Genomic DNA, 21,216 nt, shown 5'->3' with positions numbered 1-21,216 from the left:
TTTAACATTATTGAAATGAAAACCCTTTATATTACTGTGAAAGTAGCATGAGTGACTGACAGGCATCTGTAATATTAAATTTTAAATGAATTTTGCTATAATTAGAAATTTATCATTGTTCCAAATTTGGTTAAAAAATAGTAATGAAACGAATCACTATTTAAAAATAATTTAGGGCTGGGGTTGTGGCTCAGTGGCAGAGTGCTTGCCTCACACATGTGAGGCACTGGGTTTGATCCTCAGCCCCACATGAACAATAAATAAATAAACAAAATAAAGATATTGTGTCCATGTTTAACTAAAAAATTAAAAAAAATAAAAATAATTTAAAGTGCTATATTTTGCTTTCACAAAGTTAATGCTAACATAACCCTGGTACTTGAGGCATGTTTGAAAAGAAAGGATTCATGTAAGTGTGTGGGCATCTGCATGTGTCTGTGTGTTTGCATATAAATACTGTAGAGGCAAAAAAAAAAGGGGCCGGGGGCTCCATAGTGTTCTCTGTAACCTTTGCCCCTGAAAACAATTAAGGGTTTTGAGCCCATTAAAATTGTCTCTAACTATATGTGATTTTTAGTGATTGGCATTGAAAACAATAACACATTTTCCAGTTATTAAAGGATTAGAGCATGTGAGTAATTTACTGAATGTTAAGTGTATTGAATTATTTACCTAAAAGTAATATAAGCACATCTGGGCAAAGAGGACTTCATTGTAGGAAAAAGTTTTTTTTTTTTTTTTTTTTTTTTTTTTTTTTTTGTGTGTGTGTGTGTATGATACTTGGGATTGAACCCAGGTCCCTCCCTGGCCATGTGAGGCCAGCACTCTGCCAACTGAGCTATATCTCCAGCCCCAGGAAAAGGTTTTGAATGAAATATTTAAAATAAATATTTTGAAATTAATTGATTATGATGCCAGGAATACAAATTTGATTATTTAAATATTTTACCTGCTTAATTGAGGAATCTATAAGTGTTAGTTTTCAAATCATTTTTCTTTGGGAAGAATAAATTGTTTTCCAAGTAAACTGTAAGTAGAAGTTAAGATGATTGCTAATTTATCAATTTGAAGGGGTCTTATACTATTAATTTTATATATTTTTCTTTCATGTTGGTATTTTATCTGGATTCCTTGTGCCCTTTAGCCTTCCTTTGTGAAGTGTCAAACTGGGCAATTTAGTAAAACCTTGTCCTCAAAATAAAGTAACAAAATAAAAAATTGGAGGATATAGCTCAGTAGCCTTGGGTAAAAAAAATGATGAAAATGTACTATATTAAAATTAAGAGCTTCTTTTCATTTATAAACAACCACTATGAGAATAACTCCGAGTGAAAAAAGATACAAAGCATGTGTCTATAAAATGATTCATTCAAAATATTCAAAATGAAGAGCAATCAAACTAAAATATTTAAAAGACAGATTAATAACAATAGTAACAAAGAGAAAAATGAATCAAAAACATAGCAAGATTGAACAGATACTCCATAAACCAGTATATTTAAATGTCTAATAAATATATGAAAAGGGGTCAGTATTCATTATTCATTAAGGAAATATGAATTAAAATCTATGTAATACTACTACATACCTACCAGAAAGGCTGAAATGCAGGATTTGAACCAACCAGAATTCTCATATATTGATTATAAATTGGAACAACCTTTTTCAAAAATTGTTGGTTGTGTAGTACCCAATCCCAAGAGATGTAGCTCCTCTGACCCAGTATTCCAACATAGGTATATCCTAAATAAAAATGCATAGATATTTGCCAGAATGTTTATGGCAGTACTATTTGTACTATTTGTAATACTCCATAATACTGTAAACTGTGATACTATAAACCACCAAACATCTATCACTGGATATTGGATCAATAATTTTACTATATTCATAATGGAAGACTACACAGCCCTGAGAATGATATATAACTCTAAGAAACAAAATGAGTGAATCTCTCAAACATTATATTGAGCAAAAGAAGCTAGGCACAAAATAGAAAATGCTGTAAAATTATATTTACATAAAATACAAAAACATTTAAAATTCTTATCTTTGTTAAAGTATAGGAGTTATTTGGGGAGGTAGTGATGAGAAGGGAGAGAGTGTGAGAATGAATTCTGCTTCTTGATATGAGTATTGCCTTGCTTACATTTGTTCAGTTGTAAAATTCATCAATTTGTATTGTTGATACATATTATTGAGTGGGGGGCTCAAACTCAGGAAACAGATTTGAGATCCCTGCAAGTGGAAGAAGATGCAAGATGCAGTTAGGATAGTAGACGCTTTATTCAGAGGTGGCAACAGCCTTCAGCTTCAGATTTAGCCCCCATCCAGTTACATTTTGCTCCAGTTGTTTCCTTCAGCCCCAGCCTTTTCCATAGGCTTTTTTATACACAGGCCAAACAAAGAAGGCATACTGCCAACAGGTTAAAAAAGTGGGCACATATTCACAACCTAATGATCATGACCTCCAGTACATACACGGAATCAGAGTGTTTCTGACCCTGACTACACACTAACCATAGCATTGCCAACTTATGGCATTGGCTACTACTGCCCATAACACCCAATTATGGCCTTGGTCACATACTGAAAACATAACATAGCCTGCTGGAAGCCTTAGCAAGGGAGCCCAATTATAGCCATTTTGGCCCGCCTCAACACAAGTACTGTCTGTAGTTACACCTAAATAAAAAAATTAATAAAATGAAAACTTTTTTATTAGTCTTAAGCTGTGATAGTTTGCTATAACCCATCCAAATGTATCTATTACAAGGTGCTCTTGTCTCAGGGAAAAGTGTGTAACTGACCATGGGCACAACTTAGAAAGGGCAATTGTTAGGTTTTGAGATTTTCTTTTCCTATTATTTATTCTTACCCTTCTTTTTTCATTCCTCCAGAAAGACTTCCTCCTTACTAATTATGGTTACATTCCAGTTGTTAAGATTACTCCCAGGTCTTTCACACAAGTTCTTGTGACTGACACTCTCCAGAGGTGAATTCTACATTTCATATTGTTGAGATGGTAATTTTTTATGCTATAAGTAATATTTTTAATATGATAGAGCTACTGTAGTTAGAACACATACAATAAAAACACTTCTTTGCAATTTTCGACCACTGTGAGAGGTTCAATGGCATTATCCCACTTGAATGGTTAACAAGGTAACATGTTAGTTAACTTCCTTAATAGCTCAAATAAATATAAATAAATCAGATCAATAAATGTAATTAACACATAATATAACAAACTTTAAGAAACTATTACAGATTAACTCCTATGTACTCTTGACATAGTATTTTTGTTCCACTGGCTTATGCTAAAGCAACTTTCTTTAAAAATAGAGATGGTAATTTTTATTTAGCTCCATTACTTGGGACTAATCTTTTGCCATTTGTGGGCCTCTGTTTTTCTCATTTGTAAAAGCCTTGATTTGATATTGAACAAAAGTATGATTTATTGAGTTTTTGGTTGACTCTCTTATATGTTTTTTGTTTTTGTTTTTGTTTTACTTATTTCCTTAGAATTTATATAGCTGAGGGACTTTGATAGAAAACATAGCCATTTGATAAATAAAGTTTCTTGTAAAATACTCATTTTATCTTTCATAACAGGTAACCAGAAATGGAGAGAAAAGTAAGCAAAATCTGTCTTGCCTCTGAAGCCAATATAATTCATTTTCTACAAGTGTCTTGGGAGAAAACACTAGGATCTGGTTTTGTTATTACACTTACTGATGGTCAGTCAGCATGGACTGGGACAGGTAATATTAAAAGCAAATTTTTAAAATGTAAAATTTAAATAATGTGTTATTATTCCATCCTCTCTTCAAATTGTAGTTTCTTCAATAGATATGGGTAAAACTGATTACTTTTACTTGTAATGACCAGTTTATACGCAGATTTGTAACATTTAATGCCATTTTCTATAATTGTTATTAAATAAATTAGCATATACCCAACTAATTCTGATTATCATTTGAATCTTAGTACTTAGACTTTGTTAAAATTTTGAAATGATCTCTTAATACAAGATGTGAATAGTACTTTTGACATGTATCTCCTCTTGGGACCCCAGGGAAATATTGAGAGGCAGAGGAAGCAGATTGGCCAGATCAAGAGTTTGTGTTGGATTGTGGCCATGGAGTTTTCTTTCTACTTCATCCACTTATATAGTTTGAATTATTTTCCAATGAACATGTACTATATTTGGAACAAAACAGAACCATAGCCTAAAACTTTATAATGCAGGGGTGAAAACTATATGTAGAATTTTGACTCTTTTATAAAATATACTTTTAATTTTTTAAATCTTTGTTTGATAATCTTTTAAAAATGTTTGTAACCTTCAAATTGTATTTGGAACATGGCAGGTATAAAGTCAAAATATTTATAATTGTTTTACTAAATTACCAAAGTTTAATCTTCTAAAGTATTTTATTAAAACATTTTTTTAAAACTTTCTATGATTATGAAGTCATTTCTAAGTTATGTTGTGATATTTTACTTAAAATATTTTTGTTATTTTACATACTATTTCTATCTTCTAAATTTTGAAATATTTCTCTAAAATTTATTTCATATTTTATGCCTTATTCATTTCTGTTTAAATTTTAGGGACAAACTAAGCATGTAATATTGATAATCATTTTATCATTTTTACAATTAAAATACATTGTAAAATTCTGTTTCTTTCTTGAATGTTACAAATTCTGTTTTATTTAGTCAAACTGAATTTACATTCACCGTTTTTTCATTCATCTTTTATGATAATAAGAAGTGTTAATATAAGGATTACTGTAAAATAAAGAAATTTCAAGGATAATATTTGCAATACTTATTATGGTATCTATTTAAGCTATACATTTCTGTGTAAGAGAAATCAGTAGTTGGTTGTTACGAAGTGGAATAAGATACAACAGGTTAACTATGTATGCTAGTGAAAGTGTGTGACAGTTCTTATTTTTGGATGAAGAGGTAAAACATTGCTAAAAAACATGGCAATGGGTTAATGCTGATCTATTTTGATTGAAAGAATAAAAGAATATTTTAAATATAGAAAACTGGCTAGAAAAAATAAACTGTTTACTTCAGAGTTGGCTTTTTTATTCTTTTATTTATATATAACAGCAGAATGCATTACAATTCATATTACACATATAGAGCACACATTTTTCACATCTCTGGTTGTATACAAAGTATATTCACAACAATTCATATCTTCATACATTAACTTTGGATAATGATTTCCATCACATGCCACCATTATTGCTAACCCCATGCTCTCTCCCTTCCTCCCCCACCCTTCTGCCCTATCTAGAGTTAGTCTATTCCAAATGTTTTCCCTGATATGTGGATGCTGATCCATAATGGGGGTCGGAGGAGCATGGGAGTAATGGAGGAAACTTAGGTGGGGCAAAGGAAGGGAGAGGAAGAGTGGGGGGACATGGGGGTAGGAAAGATGGTGCAATGAGATGGACATCATTACCCTAAGTACATGTATGAAAACAAGAATGGTGTGACTCTACTTTTAGTACAACCAGAGACAGAAAAATTGTACTCTGTATGTGTACTATGAATTAAAATGAATTGTGCTGTCATGTATAACAAATAAGAATAAATAAATAAATTTAAAAAATGAAGTTAACTTACAAGATTGATGTCTAACTGGTGAAACCTCTAAGGACTCCAAGAAACCATCAACCTTCATTTAAGACCACTTTTGTGTGGAGTGTTTGCCACTCTGGCTAGGGAAATCCATGGTTGAACATCATAAGACAGGAAGGGGAAACAAAAAAGCAGAACAAAAGGGAATCAGTAGATAAGAGAAATAGGATTAATGTCCCAGAAAACAAACATAAAGACCAATTTGAAAAAGATGTGAATTATGTTTAAAACATTCAAATATTTTAAAGGTGTATTAGTTTGTTTTGTGTTACTGTCAGGAAATATCTGAGGCAGGCTATCCTTGAAGAAAAGAGGATTATTTAGTTCATAATTTTTGAGGCAATCCCATTGGTTTAGTCTCTAGTGCTGGCCTACTGGTGGGCAGCATCAAAACAGAGCCTATTCAGGAGAAAGAGATTACATCATTTTTAAAAAAAATATTTTTAGTTGTTGAAGCACCTTCATTTATTTATTTATATGTGGTATGGAGAATTGAACCTAGTGCCTCAGACATGTAGGCAAGCACTCTACCACTGAGCTATAATCCCAGCCCTGAAGAGATTAATTACATCTTGAAACTGAAAGCCAGAGAGTAATTCAGCCTCATTCTTACAACTATTCACTCTCGCAAGAACTGACTCAGGATGCTGTTAGAATTATTTTAATTCCTTCCCAGGGCAGCACTCTGAATGACCTAAGGACCTATGATCCACCTCTTAAAATTTCAACAACCTCTCTTATATAGCCACACTGAGGACCAAATTCTCAGTTCATGAACCCTTGGGGAACCCATGGACCCTTTGGACCACATCCAAACTGTATCAGAAAGGTAGAGTAAGAACAGTATATTATGAAAAAGAAATAAAGACTATACATAGACAAAGAGGATATATAGGGATAAATCAAGAAAATGTATAGATAGATAAGGATATTGGAAATCAGATCTATTGTATACTGTGTTTCATAGGTGAGGTACTCAATGAATTTGAGTTCCTTTCCCAATTCTTATCACTTCCCTTCATCCATGTTTTCTTTTGTTAGCACACAAGATGAAAAGAATGAATTTCACTTTTACTTAATTTGACTGTGCCTATGTGAGTGATAAATAGACTATAGACCATTGGATCTTTGAGTCAAAGAAGAAAGACATTGGAAAATACCAAGCATATTAATCATAACAGGAAATGATTTTATCTGGCTATGACTGAAGAGCAGGTACACAAAATGGTAGTTTCCATGGTAATTTACAATGATATATTTTATCTAAGGACTGAGAAATTATTCCATCCATCTCAAGATTTTCAGATGAAATTTGAGACTAAACCAATGCAGTTTTCAAGAATCACTAGTTTCATTAAAAGGTGTAATTGGACTTAGAAATGTGTGATATGGGGATTAATTTTACTTTTTGTTAAACTTCAGATATATGTGATAAAATGGTAGGAAAAGAGAAGCAAATATTTTTCATGTTTAGAAATATTCCTTTTAAACTCATTAATGTTTTCCATAGTTTCTGAATTGGCAATTTCCCAAGAAGCTGATGACATGGCAATGGAAAGAGAAAAATATGTGGATGAACTAAGAAAAGCATTGGTGTCAGGACCAGGACCAAGTAATACATACAAGTTTGATTTTTCTAAAGAATCTTGTCATTTCTACTTTGAGAAAAACCTGAAAGATGTTTCAGTAAGTACAACTTTCCATAACTTTATAATTGGTAAGATGTCATAGCTCTTCTTGAGGAATTATGCTTAAGGTTCAAGAAACTCGCATATTATTCCCAGAACACCTCAGAAGTAATAGCTTTGAAAGTACTTGGTTTCCAAATTGGAAGAATGCTTTAAAGTTAAAGTCATTGAACTGTATTAATGAATTATGAAAAGTTATTATTGGAAAATGTATTAGTTATTGCTTTAAAAATATTAAGTATTATATTAAGCAATTATAAAACTAAAAAGATAGAAATAACTGAAGCTAGTCACTCCATATTATTTCATATCTATTAAAACATATTTCATAATAATAATTTTGTTTTTTTCCAATATTTTCAGCTGATTACTATCTTTAATCACTATGGGTTAAAGAGGTTTTTAATTTTTTTAAACTAAATTTGTCTCAAATTTTTAATAACTAAAGTTAATGTAGTAGAGATTTCCTTATCTTTTTTATACTATAGATCTCATATATGATTGATAAATAATTTAAAAATTGTCAAAAAACCAACTCAATCTCTAATTAGTTTAGGTAAAATATAAAGATAGTATGTGAAGAACATTTAATAAATAAATCACCATGTTGATCTGAATTAGTATAGGAACTGAGGAGGATGAAGAGCAGATGTTCTTGTCTGCAAAGTATGCAAACTTTGGAATATTCAAGCTGACAGTTATTTTTATTTTAGAATTTTTAAGTCTGATAATAGTAAAACTGTTGATTTTGTATTAACAGTTGAACTATCTTGTGTTGAACTATCTTGCATCCCTAAAATGGAAGCAACCTGTCATTATTTATCATCTTCTTAATACATTAGTGAATATAATTTCTGAAAATTTTATTATAGATTTTGTATCTATGTTCATTAATAAGGATATTTATCTGCACTTTTCTTTCCTTGACATTGCCTTATTTGGTTTTGGTATCAGGATGATATTGATTTCAATGGGTTTTGGATGTGTCCCCACCTACCTTTCTATTTCATGGAGTAATTTGAAGAACATTGTCATTAGTTCTGCTTTAAAGGTCTGGTAGAACCAGTTGTGAATCCATCTGGTCCTGAACTTTTCTTTTTAGGAAGACTTTTTGCTTTAGTCTCATTGCTGCTTGTTGATCTGTTTAAGTTTCCTATATAATTTGGTTCAATTTAGGTAGGTTTTTTCTATCTAGAAATTTTTCCATTTTTTCCTAATTTTTCTAGTTTGCCAATATATTTTTTTAAATAGCACCTAATTATCCTTTTTTTTTCAGTGATATTTGTGATGATATTTGCCGCAGTCTGGCTGGGCACAAAATCACGAGCCACTCACAGCCTTGTAGATTCAAACAGCAATTCTTTATTCCTGAACTCACACCAGCACTCTACATGCATTCTGGGGAAATTCACGTTCTGGGCCCAAATCACGTTCTGGGCAAAATCCCAAAATACTCTCTGAATCCCAAAGGGAACTCAAGGAACTCAAGGAGCCAGCACGCCTGAGGCAGCAGGATATGCCCTATTCCCAGCAGGGTACACCTTAAACCTGGAACCATCCTAAACCTGGATTGTCCTAAACCGGGAATGCCCTAAACCCCGATCCGCCCTAAACCCAGATCCGCCCTGGTCCTTGAGCAAGGTCACCTTACATGCAATGTCACTGCAAATGACCTGGGTCATGCCATGCGTCATTCTTACTTAACAATGGCCCTTTTTTTTTTTTTTATCTCTTACTTTATTAACTTGACTCTTCTCTTTCTTTTGGTTAATTTAGCAAAAGTTTTTTTTTTTTTTTTTTAAATCAAAGTTGTTTATTCTTTGAAAGACCCAAGTCTTACATTGATCCTTTGTATTTTTTTTTTAAATTTTTTCAATAACTTCAGCCCTGATCTTAATTGTTTTCTTCCTTCTAAGGGTTTGGAATTATTTTTTCTAATTTATAAAGGTTCTTGAGACACATGATTAGTTTATTTGGGATCTTTCCAATTTTTTTTTTATGTAGGTACTCATAGCTATAATCTTCCCTCTTAGAATTACCTTTATAATATTCCAGAGATTTTTTTTGGCATGTTGTATTTCTATCCTTGTTAGATTCTAAAAATTTTAAAATTTCTTCTATGGCCCATTCATCATCAAAAGTATATTGCTTAAACTCCATGTATTATGTTCTTTCTAATGTTTTTTTCCTGTTGGTTTTAATTTTATTTTGTTGTTATCTTGATAAGATGCAAGGAATTATATAGACCCTTTTGTATTTGCTAAATCTTGCTTTGTGATTTATCCTATGGCCTATGTTGGAAAAAGTTTCAGTGCAGCTGAGAAGAAAGTGTATTCAGATGTCATCAGATGAAATATTGTATATATGTGTTAAGTACATCTGGTTTATAGTATTTTTCAGCTGTAAAGTTCTTTACTGATTTTGTCTGGATTACCCATCTATTGGTGAGAGAAGGATGCTGAAATCATATAGTATTATATTGGGATCAATGTGAGTATGTAGAGCAATACTTATTTTATATAATTAGATGCATGGATCTTTTGGGCATAAATATTTGCTATTGTTATATCTTCTTGTTTGATTTTTCATTTTAATCATTATGAAATCAGCTTTGTCTTTTCTGATTTGTTTTGGCTTAAAGTTGGCTTTGTTGAATATGAAAGTGATACTTCTGCTTGTTTTCATGCTCCATTTGCATGAAATACTACTTTTCATTTTTTTTCCACTTGTGAACATCTTTGTGAAGTATGTTTCATGCAAGCAACATATAATTGGGTCTTGTGTTGTAATCCAGTTGGACAGTCTATGTCTTTTAATTGGAGAGGTGAGGCCATTTACATCCAGTGTTATAACAGAGTGTTGTTTATTATTTCCTGCTGTTTAAATTTGTTACTATTTAAATTTGTTTCTAATGTTTATTTTGAGCCTAATTCTCATCTGTTCAGCTACTCTTCTGTTGAGATTCATCCATTTGGGACCCTCTGAAGTTTGTTTTTAATTTCTTCTCTATGTAGTATTTCTTGAAGTATTTCTCTTTAGTTCTGGAAAAATCTTGGAAGATTTTTATTTCTGTTTCAATTCTAAAGGACAGCTTTGCTGGAAAAAGCAATTTTGGTTGGCAATTAATTTTTTTGAGGACTGGGAATACTGAGTTATAATTCCTCCTGACTTAGAATCTTTTCTTAAAAATTCAAAGTAATTCTAATTGGCCTTTTTCTAAATGTCACCTGATGTTTTCATTTTGGTATCTGTAAAATTCTATCTTTGTTCTCTGTGTTAGGTATTTTAATTATAATATGTCCAGGAGTTTGATCTTGTCTATTTGGGGTTTTGAATATGTCCTGTATCCAGATGTCCATCTCATTCCAAAGTTAGGGAAAATTTCTAAAATTATTTCTCTGATAAATTTATGCATGCCCTTAGCTTTTATATCAGATTCCTCTTTGTAGTGATTCGTAGATGCTGACTCTTGATGCTGTCTCACATTTCTTATATATTCTGATCATAGTTAATTATTTTCTTTATTGCTGATTGAATTTTCAAAGTTATATACCTGTTTTCACTGGCTGAAATTCTGTCTTCCACAGAATATTATTCTGTTGGTGTGATTTTCAGCTGAATTTCTTCACGATTTCCATTTGGTTCTTTATTCAGAATCTTTACTTCTTTATTGTAATACTCTTTTATATCCTGAATTTTCTACTTTAGTTGATTTATTCCATATTCTTTAATTCATTAATTATTTTAATAATCATCTTTTGTATTTTTTATTGGCATTTCCTTCATTTTGGTGTCTCTGGCATCATTTATTGGAGTATTTTTCACTTTTGGGGATGTCTTATTCCTTTTTTCTTATATTACCTATTCTGTTGATTTTTTTTTTTTTATCTACCAGGATGATTACCTCTTCTACTATTCTGCAAGAAACTTTCTAGTAATCTGCCTTTTCTTTACTAAGTTCCTGAGGGAGTATACATCTAAGTGTCAATACTTCCACTTGGCGTGAATCTACTGCTGTGTTCAGTACTCAAGCACAGCTTTGAGAGGAGATAATAATCACCAGTAACTGATCACTTCCAAATAAAGTCATATACTAATAAAGCTTAAGAATGTACTGAAAATATTCTCCACAATTCCACTATCAAAATGGAAATTGAAAACGGTGTTCTAGAATAGACTGAGAAAAAAAAAAGTGTAATTAACTATTAAAGTATATTGGGCATGAGAAGGAAAAATCAAAGAAAAAGAAACATAAAATGTGGGTGGTAGAGGCAGGAGCATATACTGCAAGAAGAAAAAGAGAGACAGGAGAGGAGAATATAAACATGAGTAAAGAGAAGAAAGAGTAGTTCCAATTAATGCTTTAAAGCATTAAAATGAATACATAAAATTAGATTAATGAATGCATTGTCAAGTGATAAGAGAAAAAATGTCAAATCAATTTGCAAGATAAAAATCTGTAAAATCAAAACTGAAATTAGGGTTTGGGATTATGGCTCAGGGATAGAGTGCTTGCCTAGCACATGTGAGGCACTGGGTTCTATCCTCAGCACCACATAAATATAAATAAAATAAAGCTTAAAAAACTGAAATTAGAGAGATTTATTTTATTCCATGCTGAGCTATTTGAGATGGAGCCAATTCTTATTGAACCTTCCTGATTTGGATTTCGTCAGGCATTGGAAGGTTTAGTAAATGCCCACACCTCCTTGGATTTACTTCTATCCTCTCTGCGTATAGAGGAAGTAATCTTCACCATTCTTCCTCTGAATCAAATCTAGGAAGCTTCTTCTGTTCATTGGTATATCTGGGTATTTGTGGTGGATTAGAAGAGACACATAAGTGCCTTCGTTTGGCAGCAGCAACAGACTGTAGGGCCCAAACCTGGGGGTCCTATGGAACACAGTAATGCTAGGGCCAGGGGCCTCTGCCCTGCTTGTTGCAAATTCTGTGGCTTCTGCCACCATTGGGGCTCGTTGTTGGTGTGCCCACATGTGCAGCTGGCATCTTTGTGGCCAATGTCTGTGGACCCTCTGTGGTCATGGAGCCCTGGGGCTTGGCTTCTGTTGGCTGCTGTGGATCATCAGATTTCTGCTTGCTGCCAGGGCACACTGTTGGTGGGCCTGTTTGTACAGGTGGTTGGTAGTGGTGGGGTCTGTGGAGCATGTAGCTGAAGGGCAGATGACACTGCTGGGGCAGAAGGAGCTATGCCCTCAGCTACTATAGATCCTGTGGCTTCTTACTAATGCCTGAGCATGTTCTCTAGTGGGTTCATGACTGTGTGTGCTCAGTGATGTCTGCCATATTTTGGGGGTACATGTGTGGGCACCTCTGTGGAGGACAGCACTGCAAGTTAGTAGTGGTAATATATCCAGCTATTGGGGATCACACTGCTGTGGCCAACAGTTAGGCACTCCCTGAGAGTGACTTGTTCTCTGTTTTACTCTAGCCTATTCCCCTTGTGAGGGGAGGAGGGCTTGACAACCTTCAGATAGCAGTAATCTCTGTACAGATTACTGGGGTACCCTGTTTCAAAGGCTTTTCCTAGGACATTTTTCCTGCTGTCTGAAGTTTGGATGTAGTTGTATAGATTTAATTCCTCCTAGGGAGAGAGGCTTAGATGTGATCTCTACAAGATGGCTGGCAGTCACAGTTTTCACTAGAGTTTGAGATAGGTTGTATACTTCTAAGTGACTTAGCAGCTCCTGTCCTTGCTTAACTTGGCCTTTCTTTCTTTTTTTTTTTTTCATACCTTTGTTACTGAAGTAAGCATGTCACCTTTGCCTCACCTTCTTTCTCTGTTATCCCTCCAACCTGGTCCTGGTTGGGGTTGAGAAATTCCTACTTGTTTTCTCTTTCAGTAACCAGAATTTCTGAGTTCGCCTAAATCTCTTGACTGTTCAGTATTGTTCTGTAGACCATTTCACCTGGCAACTACCTCTCTAATAAGTTGTTCTCTCACTGCTTTGATTTTGAACTGCTAGAGGAGTCAAAATTTGCTATCTAGTTCTACTTTTCCATCTTCCCACCAGATTAGATGATAATTTAAATAGGAAAAGTAAAAAGATTTCAACTGGTTACCAAAATTTTGCTATCTTATATTCTTTCCTGTAGTACAATTTCAGTCAGATGATATTAAACACTATAGAACTACTAACTAATTGTCTTAATATTTTGAAGTGAATCATTATAAAATAGGGAGTAATACCATTCGTCCCATTCAGTAAGCATTTGTATATAACAGTTGGCATTATTTTGTACACCCAGTTTTTGTTTTTTATGTCGTTTGTATACACTGGTGAATAACAGATGTATATTTACTGATATGCCTGTATGAGAGTTGGAAGGCTTTGGGTATCTTTGACATAGTGAAAGGGGAGCTTGGTCCAGTGGGGACGGTTGGAGTACTTGCCAATACAAGTAATAGCAATTCATCTGTTTTTTCTGCTTCGGTGAAGAAAAACTTCCAAGTCCTCATGACTTAAATCTTTTACAGTTGACTTGTTACTTAGCATCATGAAACTAATCAACATTATCAAAGCCAAGCCCTTAAACTACTATCATTTTGACAGGTTTCATTAAGAAATGATAAAAGCATAAAAGACTCACAGTAATGCAGAATTGTATTGATTCTCAAAAGAAAATATCTTAAAGCAGCATATTGCAGTTTAGAAGGCTGTCCCCTTGTTTATTCATTTATTTATTTGTTTATGAGAAAAAGAAAGGCTACTCTCAGAATAGTTTGCCAAGGAGTTTATTCATGGTTTGGCTTACTTCTGAGCTATTTTTGGATATTTAAATGATATAAAACTGCTGCAGTAAGTCTTGTGGATCCAGCTTTCAGAAAAAAAATCACAATTTTATTTGGCAAACTACCATGGGAATCTTCTAGTATTTAGGCAAACTGATTTCAGTGACAGTATCTTCTAAATTCATCTGCTGGTAAAAGTCTGCTAACAATTGGAAACATGGATGAACACTTTTTAAGGCTAATTGTGTTTGGATGACCTAAAAATTGAAAAGGAGTTTGGAATTCTTTCCTTGATGACATAGGCATATGATTGTTGCCAAAAAGGACCTCCTAAACTTAGAAGAAAGGAAAAAGAGATTTTAGGCATTTAATGCCATCAATTCAAGAAGTTTATGTATCAAATTATGTGTTGGAGATCACTGCACAATTTGAACATTTTTAATGTGCGACTAAATTAAGATTTGTTTGAAATTTACATTTATATCAAAATTTCCTTTTTTTTCCCCTAAAGGGAGTGACCACTAATTTTTGAATTAAAAAAGACTGATGTTTGGGAAATGCTAACTTGTGTTTTGTCTGAGTGTTAAGATTTTCAATGTGAGGGAAATATTTTAAATGTATAATTTTTTGTCAGTGTTTATATACAGTAATTTTTGGCAGGAATAGGTCCACAGTTTTCATTAGATTGCTTTTGAGTTTATAATTCCCCAACTTTCATTTATGTTTGACTTTTTTTTTTTTTTTTTTTTTTTGGTACCAAGGATTGAAACCAGTGGAGTTTAATCACTGATCCAAATCCCCAGCCCTTTTTATTTTATTTTATTTTATTTTTGAGACAGAGTCTCACCAACACAGACTCTGAGAGCCTCACTTAGCAACTTAGTTGAGACTGGTTCTGCACTTGTGATCCTCCTGCGTCAGCCTCCCAAGACCTGGTATTATAGGTGTGCACCAACACACTAAACTCTAATTGTCTTTTTAAAATAGATAACAAAGACATTTTAATTTAAGCTTAGTTACTATTGGAATATGTGTTGAATGACCAGCTAGACACTAATTCCTTTTATCTGAAGAATATGAACCAGTGTAACCCTTCTTGTTCAAGTATAGTGTTTTTCTGTTGACAGTAGGTTCTAGCCAAAGTGAACTCTAGTGTGCCAGATTTGAAGATCCTCATTTCTTTTAATATTTATTTTTTAGTTGTAGTTGGGCACCTGTACCTTTTTATTTATTTATTTGCTTGTTTGTTTATTTATTTATTTATTTGTTTATTTTCATGTGGTGCTGAGGATCCAACCCAGGGCCTTGCACATGCTAGGCAAGCGCCCTACCACTGAGCCACAACCCCAGTCCCTCTCTTTTATTTTTAACATTTTCTTTTCTCTTTAACATCTATTTTGTTGTAGGTGGACACAGTACCAGTACCTTTATTTTATTTTTATGTGGTACTGAGGATGGAACCAAGTGCCTCATGTGCAGCCCAGGTCCTCATTTCTTTTCTTTTTTTTTTTTAGGGGGGGGAGGGAGTTTTTAATATTTATTTTTTAGTTTTTGGTGGACACAACATCTTTAATTGTATGTGGTATTGAGGATCGAACCCAGCGCCATGCGCATGCCAGGTGAGCAGGCTACCACTTGAGCCATATCCCCATCCCCAGCTCCTCATTTCTTAACCACAAGCAGTGTCTATCTCGCTCAAGAAGCATTCCTATACTTTATGTCACTGTTTTACCTCTCCTTTCATGGTTCATACTGATTTTGAAATAGATTATTATCATTCTAACAACTCATTTTAATATTATTTTTTTCTTCCTTTTGCTTTGTTTCTTCAGAAAAAAATTCCATTTATGAGTTACAAAAAACAACTTGATTATTTTTGACAAGAATAGTGATGGCTAGAATAACCTTGGACTAATCATTTAACTTGAAGTTGCTGATGATTCTTGTTTCCTCATCTCTAAAGTTTTATTTAAGGTGATTTCTTAAATTCATTATAAGTCCTGAAATATACTTTAGTTTTATAAAAATATACTCTAGTTTTATAAAAATTTATAAAATATTATACATAAATGCAGATAAGTTTTTGTGTGTATGTGATGTCACAACCAACAAATATGAAACTTCAATAATTAAATAGCATGAAGTTTTGTTTTCTATGTTGTAAAACTCTAAGTAGGCACCACTTGGTTAATATGATAGCTTTATGATGTCAGAGACCCAGAATTTTTTGCTTATGTTGCTTTATCATATTTAACAGTTTTCATCTCGTGGTATAAGATTGCTGCTTTCGCTTCACTCTTATGTTCATCTTTTAAGCAGCAGGACAGAGTTATAGAGAAAGTAAAGAGCATATGCTTTGTCTTTACTGCCATCACTCCAAAATTGCACACATTTCTTATGCACATATCCTGTTGTTCAGAACTTCATCACATGACTTCTGTCTTCTCCTAGAGGCAAGGGAATCTGTGAAATCTGATCTTGTACTATGTCCTGTGCCCAGAAATTTCCATTACTGTGTGAAAAAGGAGAACATGGTTATTGATGGACAGTTAACAATCTCTGAATGTTAATATTCAGGAAAGTTAGAAACATTATTCAGAGGGCTTGCTTTTATTGTTGCAAGGCCATTTCTCCAGTATTTTTATTACAAATAAGTATTTCAGTCATATTTTAGTTTAATAAATGTTATAAAGCTACATGTGGAAGGTACAGGATATTCTGTATCTTACTATATAATGTAACTTTTATTTACTTGTATTTTAGTAGAAAACTGGACTCTAAATTCAAACAGCCTCCTTATATTAACTTTCATTTCTCTGATATATGAAAATGAGATAAAATAAGTTAGCCAAAAAACCCAACCAAAGTTGTTTTTAAAAACAGCAGTCCAAAATCCTATATTATTGCCATGTGTTCCTGTGGTTTGAGAAACTCTGAATTCAGAGGGCCATTTCCAGATTAAATATCGAATTGCAGAATTTATTGTGATACTCTGCCAAAGACTTTGTCAAAAATAGTAATGACTTTCAGGTTTGTGGTAGTTTGGGTTTTCAGATGTGTTGTTTGAATGCCCAAAAAAAAAGAAGTTATAATAATCTTTATTTCTGTGATAAAAGTATTTGTGTATATATGTTATTCCTTACCCTTTTAGAGTGTGAGAACTAAATGAGTAATGTATGTGGGTCAGAAATTCTACTCAAAGTATATACTTTCTAGGTTAAGCCATAAAAGAGATTTTAGAATTACTACTTTAAAAAATTATTAATTTTTGGTTATATAGTTTTGTATTTGAGGACTAATTTTCTTTTTCTTGTTTTTTGTTATACTACTTTAATTTAAAATGATTTATTCTTTTTTAAGATGCAAGTCATTACATCTGAATTCTTTGTTATTACAGGATTGTTCAGGAAAGAATTTATCATAAGAACAAAAGTAGAAAGCAGCATGTGAAAAGTATGTTGTAAAGTGACTTTTTTTGTGTAATACTGTTAATATTTTCTTTAACATGTATTTTCCCTGTATTTCATTAGACTTGATATTGTCATTGTTTATTTTTGAGGAAATAGATGCTGAAAGTATAAATGAGTGGCTAAGGAGAACAGAGATAAGTAAGTTAGCAAAGGTAGAATCCAGGCCTATGTCTTATGAATCCAACATTAGTTTTGTTAAAATGTTAGTTTTAGGTGTGATTTATATGCAGTAAAAGATAATTGAATGTGTATCACAGAAGCCTGTTCCTTCGTGTGTCTTTGCAGTCAGTCTCCATCTGTCCCTTTTCTTGCCCCAAACCAAGCAACCACTGGACTATTTATGCCAGTATACATTAATTAGTTTTACCTGTTTTAGAATTTCATATAAAGGAACTATACAGTAGATACTTTTGCTTATAACTTTATTTGTAAAGCATATGCCTTAGATATTTATCATTATATATTATGTATCAGCAATTCATTCTTTCTCATTGCTGAATAGTATTCCATTGTACAGATATACCACATTTACTATGAGAATTTGCATATGAATCTTAGTATAGGCATATATTTCATTTTTTTGGATATTATTTAGGTGTAGAATAGTTGGGTTAAATGGTATATTACCATTTTAGGATACTGCTCCAGAATTTTCTAATAGAGATTATATATCATTTTACATTCCCACAAGCAGTATGTGAGTTCCATTCCTTCATATCCTTGTCAACATTTTGTATGGTCAAAGTTTTAATTTTAGCCATTCTAGTGGGTATGTGATATTATCTTACTGTATTTTAAATTTACATTTCCCAAATGCCTCTGGTATTATTTTCTCTATGTATATCTTCCGTGATGACATGTTTGTCAACATGCTTTACGTGTTTTTGTTGGGTTGCTTCTTTTTATTATTGTGTTTTGAAGAGTTATTTTTTACATTCTGGATACAAGTTCCATGACACATACATGATTTGGGAACACCTTCTAGTTTGTGGAGAAAGACGGAACATCTTAATTTTGCGGAAGTTCAACTTATTTTTTTTTTATGGATTGTAATTTAGGTGTTATATCTAATAAGATATACCTAACATAAATCACAGAGATTTTATCCTGTATTTTTTTATTATGAGTTTTGTAGCTTTTACATTTAGAGTCTGTGATACATTTTGAGTTGGTTTTTGTATAAGACACAAGGTATGAATTAATATTCTCGTTATTTACATATGACTGTTCAGTCACTCTAGTACCATTTGTTGAATTATCCACTTGTTTTCTTGAACTTTGTTGAAAATCAGCTGACTGACTGCATGTCTTCCTGTGTATAGATATGCACATTTTTATTTGGGCTCTGTTCTGCTTCATTTATCTATTTTTTTAAAAAAAATCTCTGTGTTAACCATAATATGTCAGGATTACTTGGCTTGTAACACCTTAAAATCAGGTAGTATAAGTTCTTCAACTCTGTTTCATTTTGAAGTTGCTTTGGCTATTCCATGTACTTCATACAAATTTTGTAAGATTTAAAAGTGATTTGTCAATTTTTATAAATAAGTCTGCTGGGATATTAATTGGGAATACATGCATCTACAGAATTGACAACTTAACATATTAAGTCTTTTTATCCCTAAACAAGATATACTCACTTGTTTAAGTTCGTTTTCCCAAATGAGGGGACATTTTATATAACCAGGGACATTTGGCAATGTCTGGAGACTTTTTGTTTGTTTGTTTTTGGTTTTTTTTTTTTCTTTCTTTCTTTTCTTTTCTTTTTTTTTTTTTTTTTTTGTTGTTGTTACAACCTATGGCTGCTACTGGCTTCTAGTGAATAGGGGCCAAGGATGTTGCTGAACATCTTACAATGGTCAGGACTGCCTTCCATTACATTATATCAGTATTGCAATAGTTTAGAAACACTAATTTAGGTCTCATTAATTATGCAGCAATTGTTTATAGTTTTCAAAGTACAGATCTTATAGATCTTGTATCACATTTATCACTTTAAAGTAGAAATAGAGGCCTTTGATGAAATCTTTCTTCTTTACTAATAGAAGCATTAGAGTATTATTTCTCCTTTCAAGTGCTACTTTAATTACATTGTTGAGATTTTATGTTTTCATTTTCATTGAAAATACTTTTATAATTTCCCTTTTGGTTTGAGTTTTCATTCTTAGATTATTTATAAGCTTATAATTTAGTTTATAATTTTTAATATATCTTTGTGTTAGTAGCTTTTAATATAGTTCCATTGTTGGTGGCAAAACTTTATGTGACTTGAATTCTTTTAAATTTATTGGAGTTTGTGTTATGGCTTTGAATATTGTCTGTCTTGTTCAAAGTTTTTTTTTTTTTTGTGTGTGTGTGTGTGCTTTAAAGATATTTTGTTTTATTTTTTTTTGCGGGATACCAGGGATGGAACTCAGGCGTACTCAACCACTGAGCCACATCCCCAGTCCTGTTTTTGTAATTTTATTATTTAGAGACAGGGTCGCACTGAATTGTTTATGGCCTCACTGTTGATAAAGCTGGCTTTGAACTTCTAATCCTCCTGCCTCAGCTTTCTGAGCCACTGGGATTACAGGCATAGGCCACCGCACCCATCTATTATGCTGTTGTTGGTTGGATTGTTTTATATTTGTCAGTTAGATCAGATTGGTTTCTGGTGTTATGTTTTCTATAATCTTGCTGCTTTTCTGTCTGTTTCTTGTAAGTTGATTGAGAATGTATTAAAATCTGTAACTGTAATCATGTGTTTCTTTGCCTCTCCTTAAAATAATTTCAGCTATTGCTTCATATGTTTTGAATCTTTGTTATTCAATAGAAAGTATTAAGTTTTGCCATGGGAATTTATCTTTTTACATTTGGAAATGCCCTCTGATTCTATTGATATTCTTTGATTTACTTTGCATGGAACCATTACCATTCCATTTTGCATTTGATTGGAATGAGCATGTTATACCCTTCCTATTATTTTGCCTTTAACTATTTTTGTCTTTATTTAAATTAGGTTTCTTAGCTGGGCAGGTGGTGAATGACTGTAACATCAGCAACTTCTTAGGCTGAAGTTGCAAGTTTGAGGCCTGCCTCAGAAACTTAGCAAGAACTTGTCTCAGAATAAAGGACTGGGGATGAAGCTCAGTTAGATTTTTTTTTTTTTTTTAAGATTTCTTTTAGGAAGCATTTGCATCTTGCCATTTAAAACATTCAGTTTGACGGTCTGTGTCTTTTAATTGGGCTGTTTAGGTCATTTATATTCTACCTAATTATTGATGGTGATATTCTTAAAATCTGCTTGCTGTGTTCTTTTTTTTAGTATTTAATTTTTGGTTGTGGTTGGACACAATACCTTTATTTTATTTATTTATTTTTATGTGGTGCTGAGGATCGAACGAACCCAGGACCTTGCACATACTACACAATTGCTCTGCCCCTGAGCTACAATTCCAACCCATCACTCTCTTCTTATTTCATCTTTATTTTATTTCCTTCTTCCTCTTGTTCTTTCTCCTTTTGTATTAATTATTTTTTTAATTTCATTTTTTTAAGTTATCTCATTAACTGTAACTCATTTGTATGCTATTTTTATGTTTACTTTAGGGCTCATACCTAAAAGGATTTTTCCTTTGTCACAGTTTTTGAAGTCACC

The 21,216-nt window shown here is 32.6% G+C and overlaps 1 protein-coding gene across 3 annotated transcripts in view; it reads left to right on the top strand.

Annotated features, from left to right (window-relative positions):
• Positions 1 to 21,216, top strand: part of Xrcc4 (X-ray repair cross complementing 4) — a 269,838-nt gene that overhangs the window by 19,007 nt on the left and 229,615 nt on the right. For all 3 annotated transcript variants that reach the window (XM_071612442.1, XM_027927925.3, XM_071612441.1), the window contains exons 2-3: positions 3,616 to 3,764; positions 7,178 to 7,353. In XM_071612442.1, coding sequence (XP_071468543.1) covers positions 3,626 to 3,764; positions 7,178 to 7,353 — 315 coding nt within the window. In that variant the 5' untranslated portion in view covers positions 3,616 to 3,625. The remainder of the gene's footprint in view (positions 1 to 3,615; positions 3,765 to 7,177; positions 7,354 to 21,216) is intronic.

The sequence above is a fragment of the Marmota flaviventris genome, chromosome 5 (genome assembly GCF_047511675.1).
Source record: "Marmota flaviventris isolate mMarFla1 chromosome 5, mMarFla1.hap1, whole genome shotgun sequence".
Taxonomy (NCBI): domain Eukaryota; kingdom Metazoa; phylum Chordata; class Mammalia; order Rodentia; family Sciuridae; genus Marmota; species Marmota flaviventris.
The sequence above is the reverse complement of the archived record's forward strand: the minus strand, read 5'-3'. Positions and strand labels throughout refer to the sequence as shown.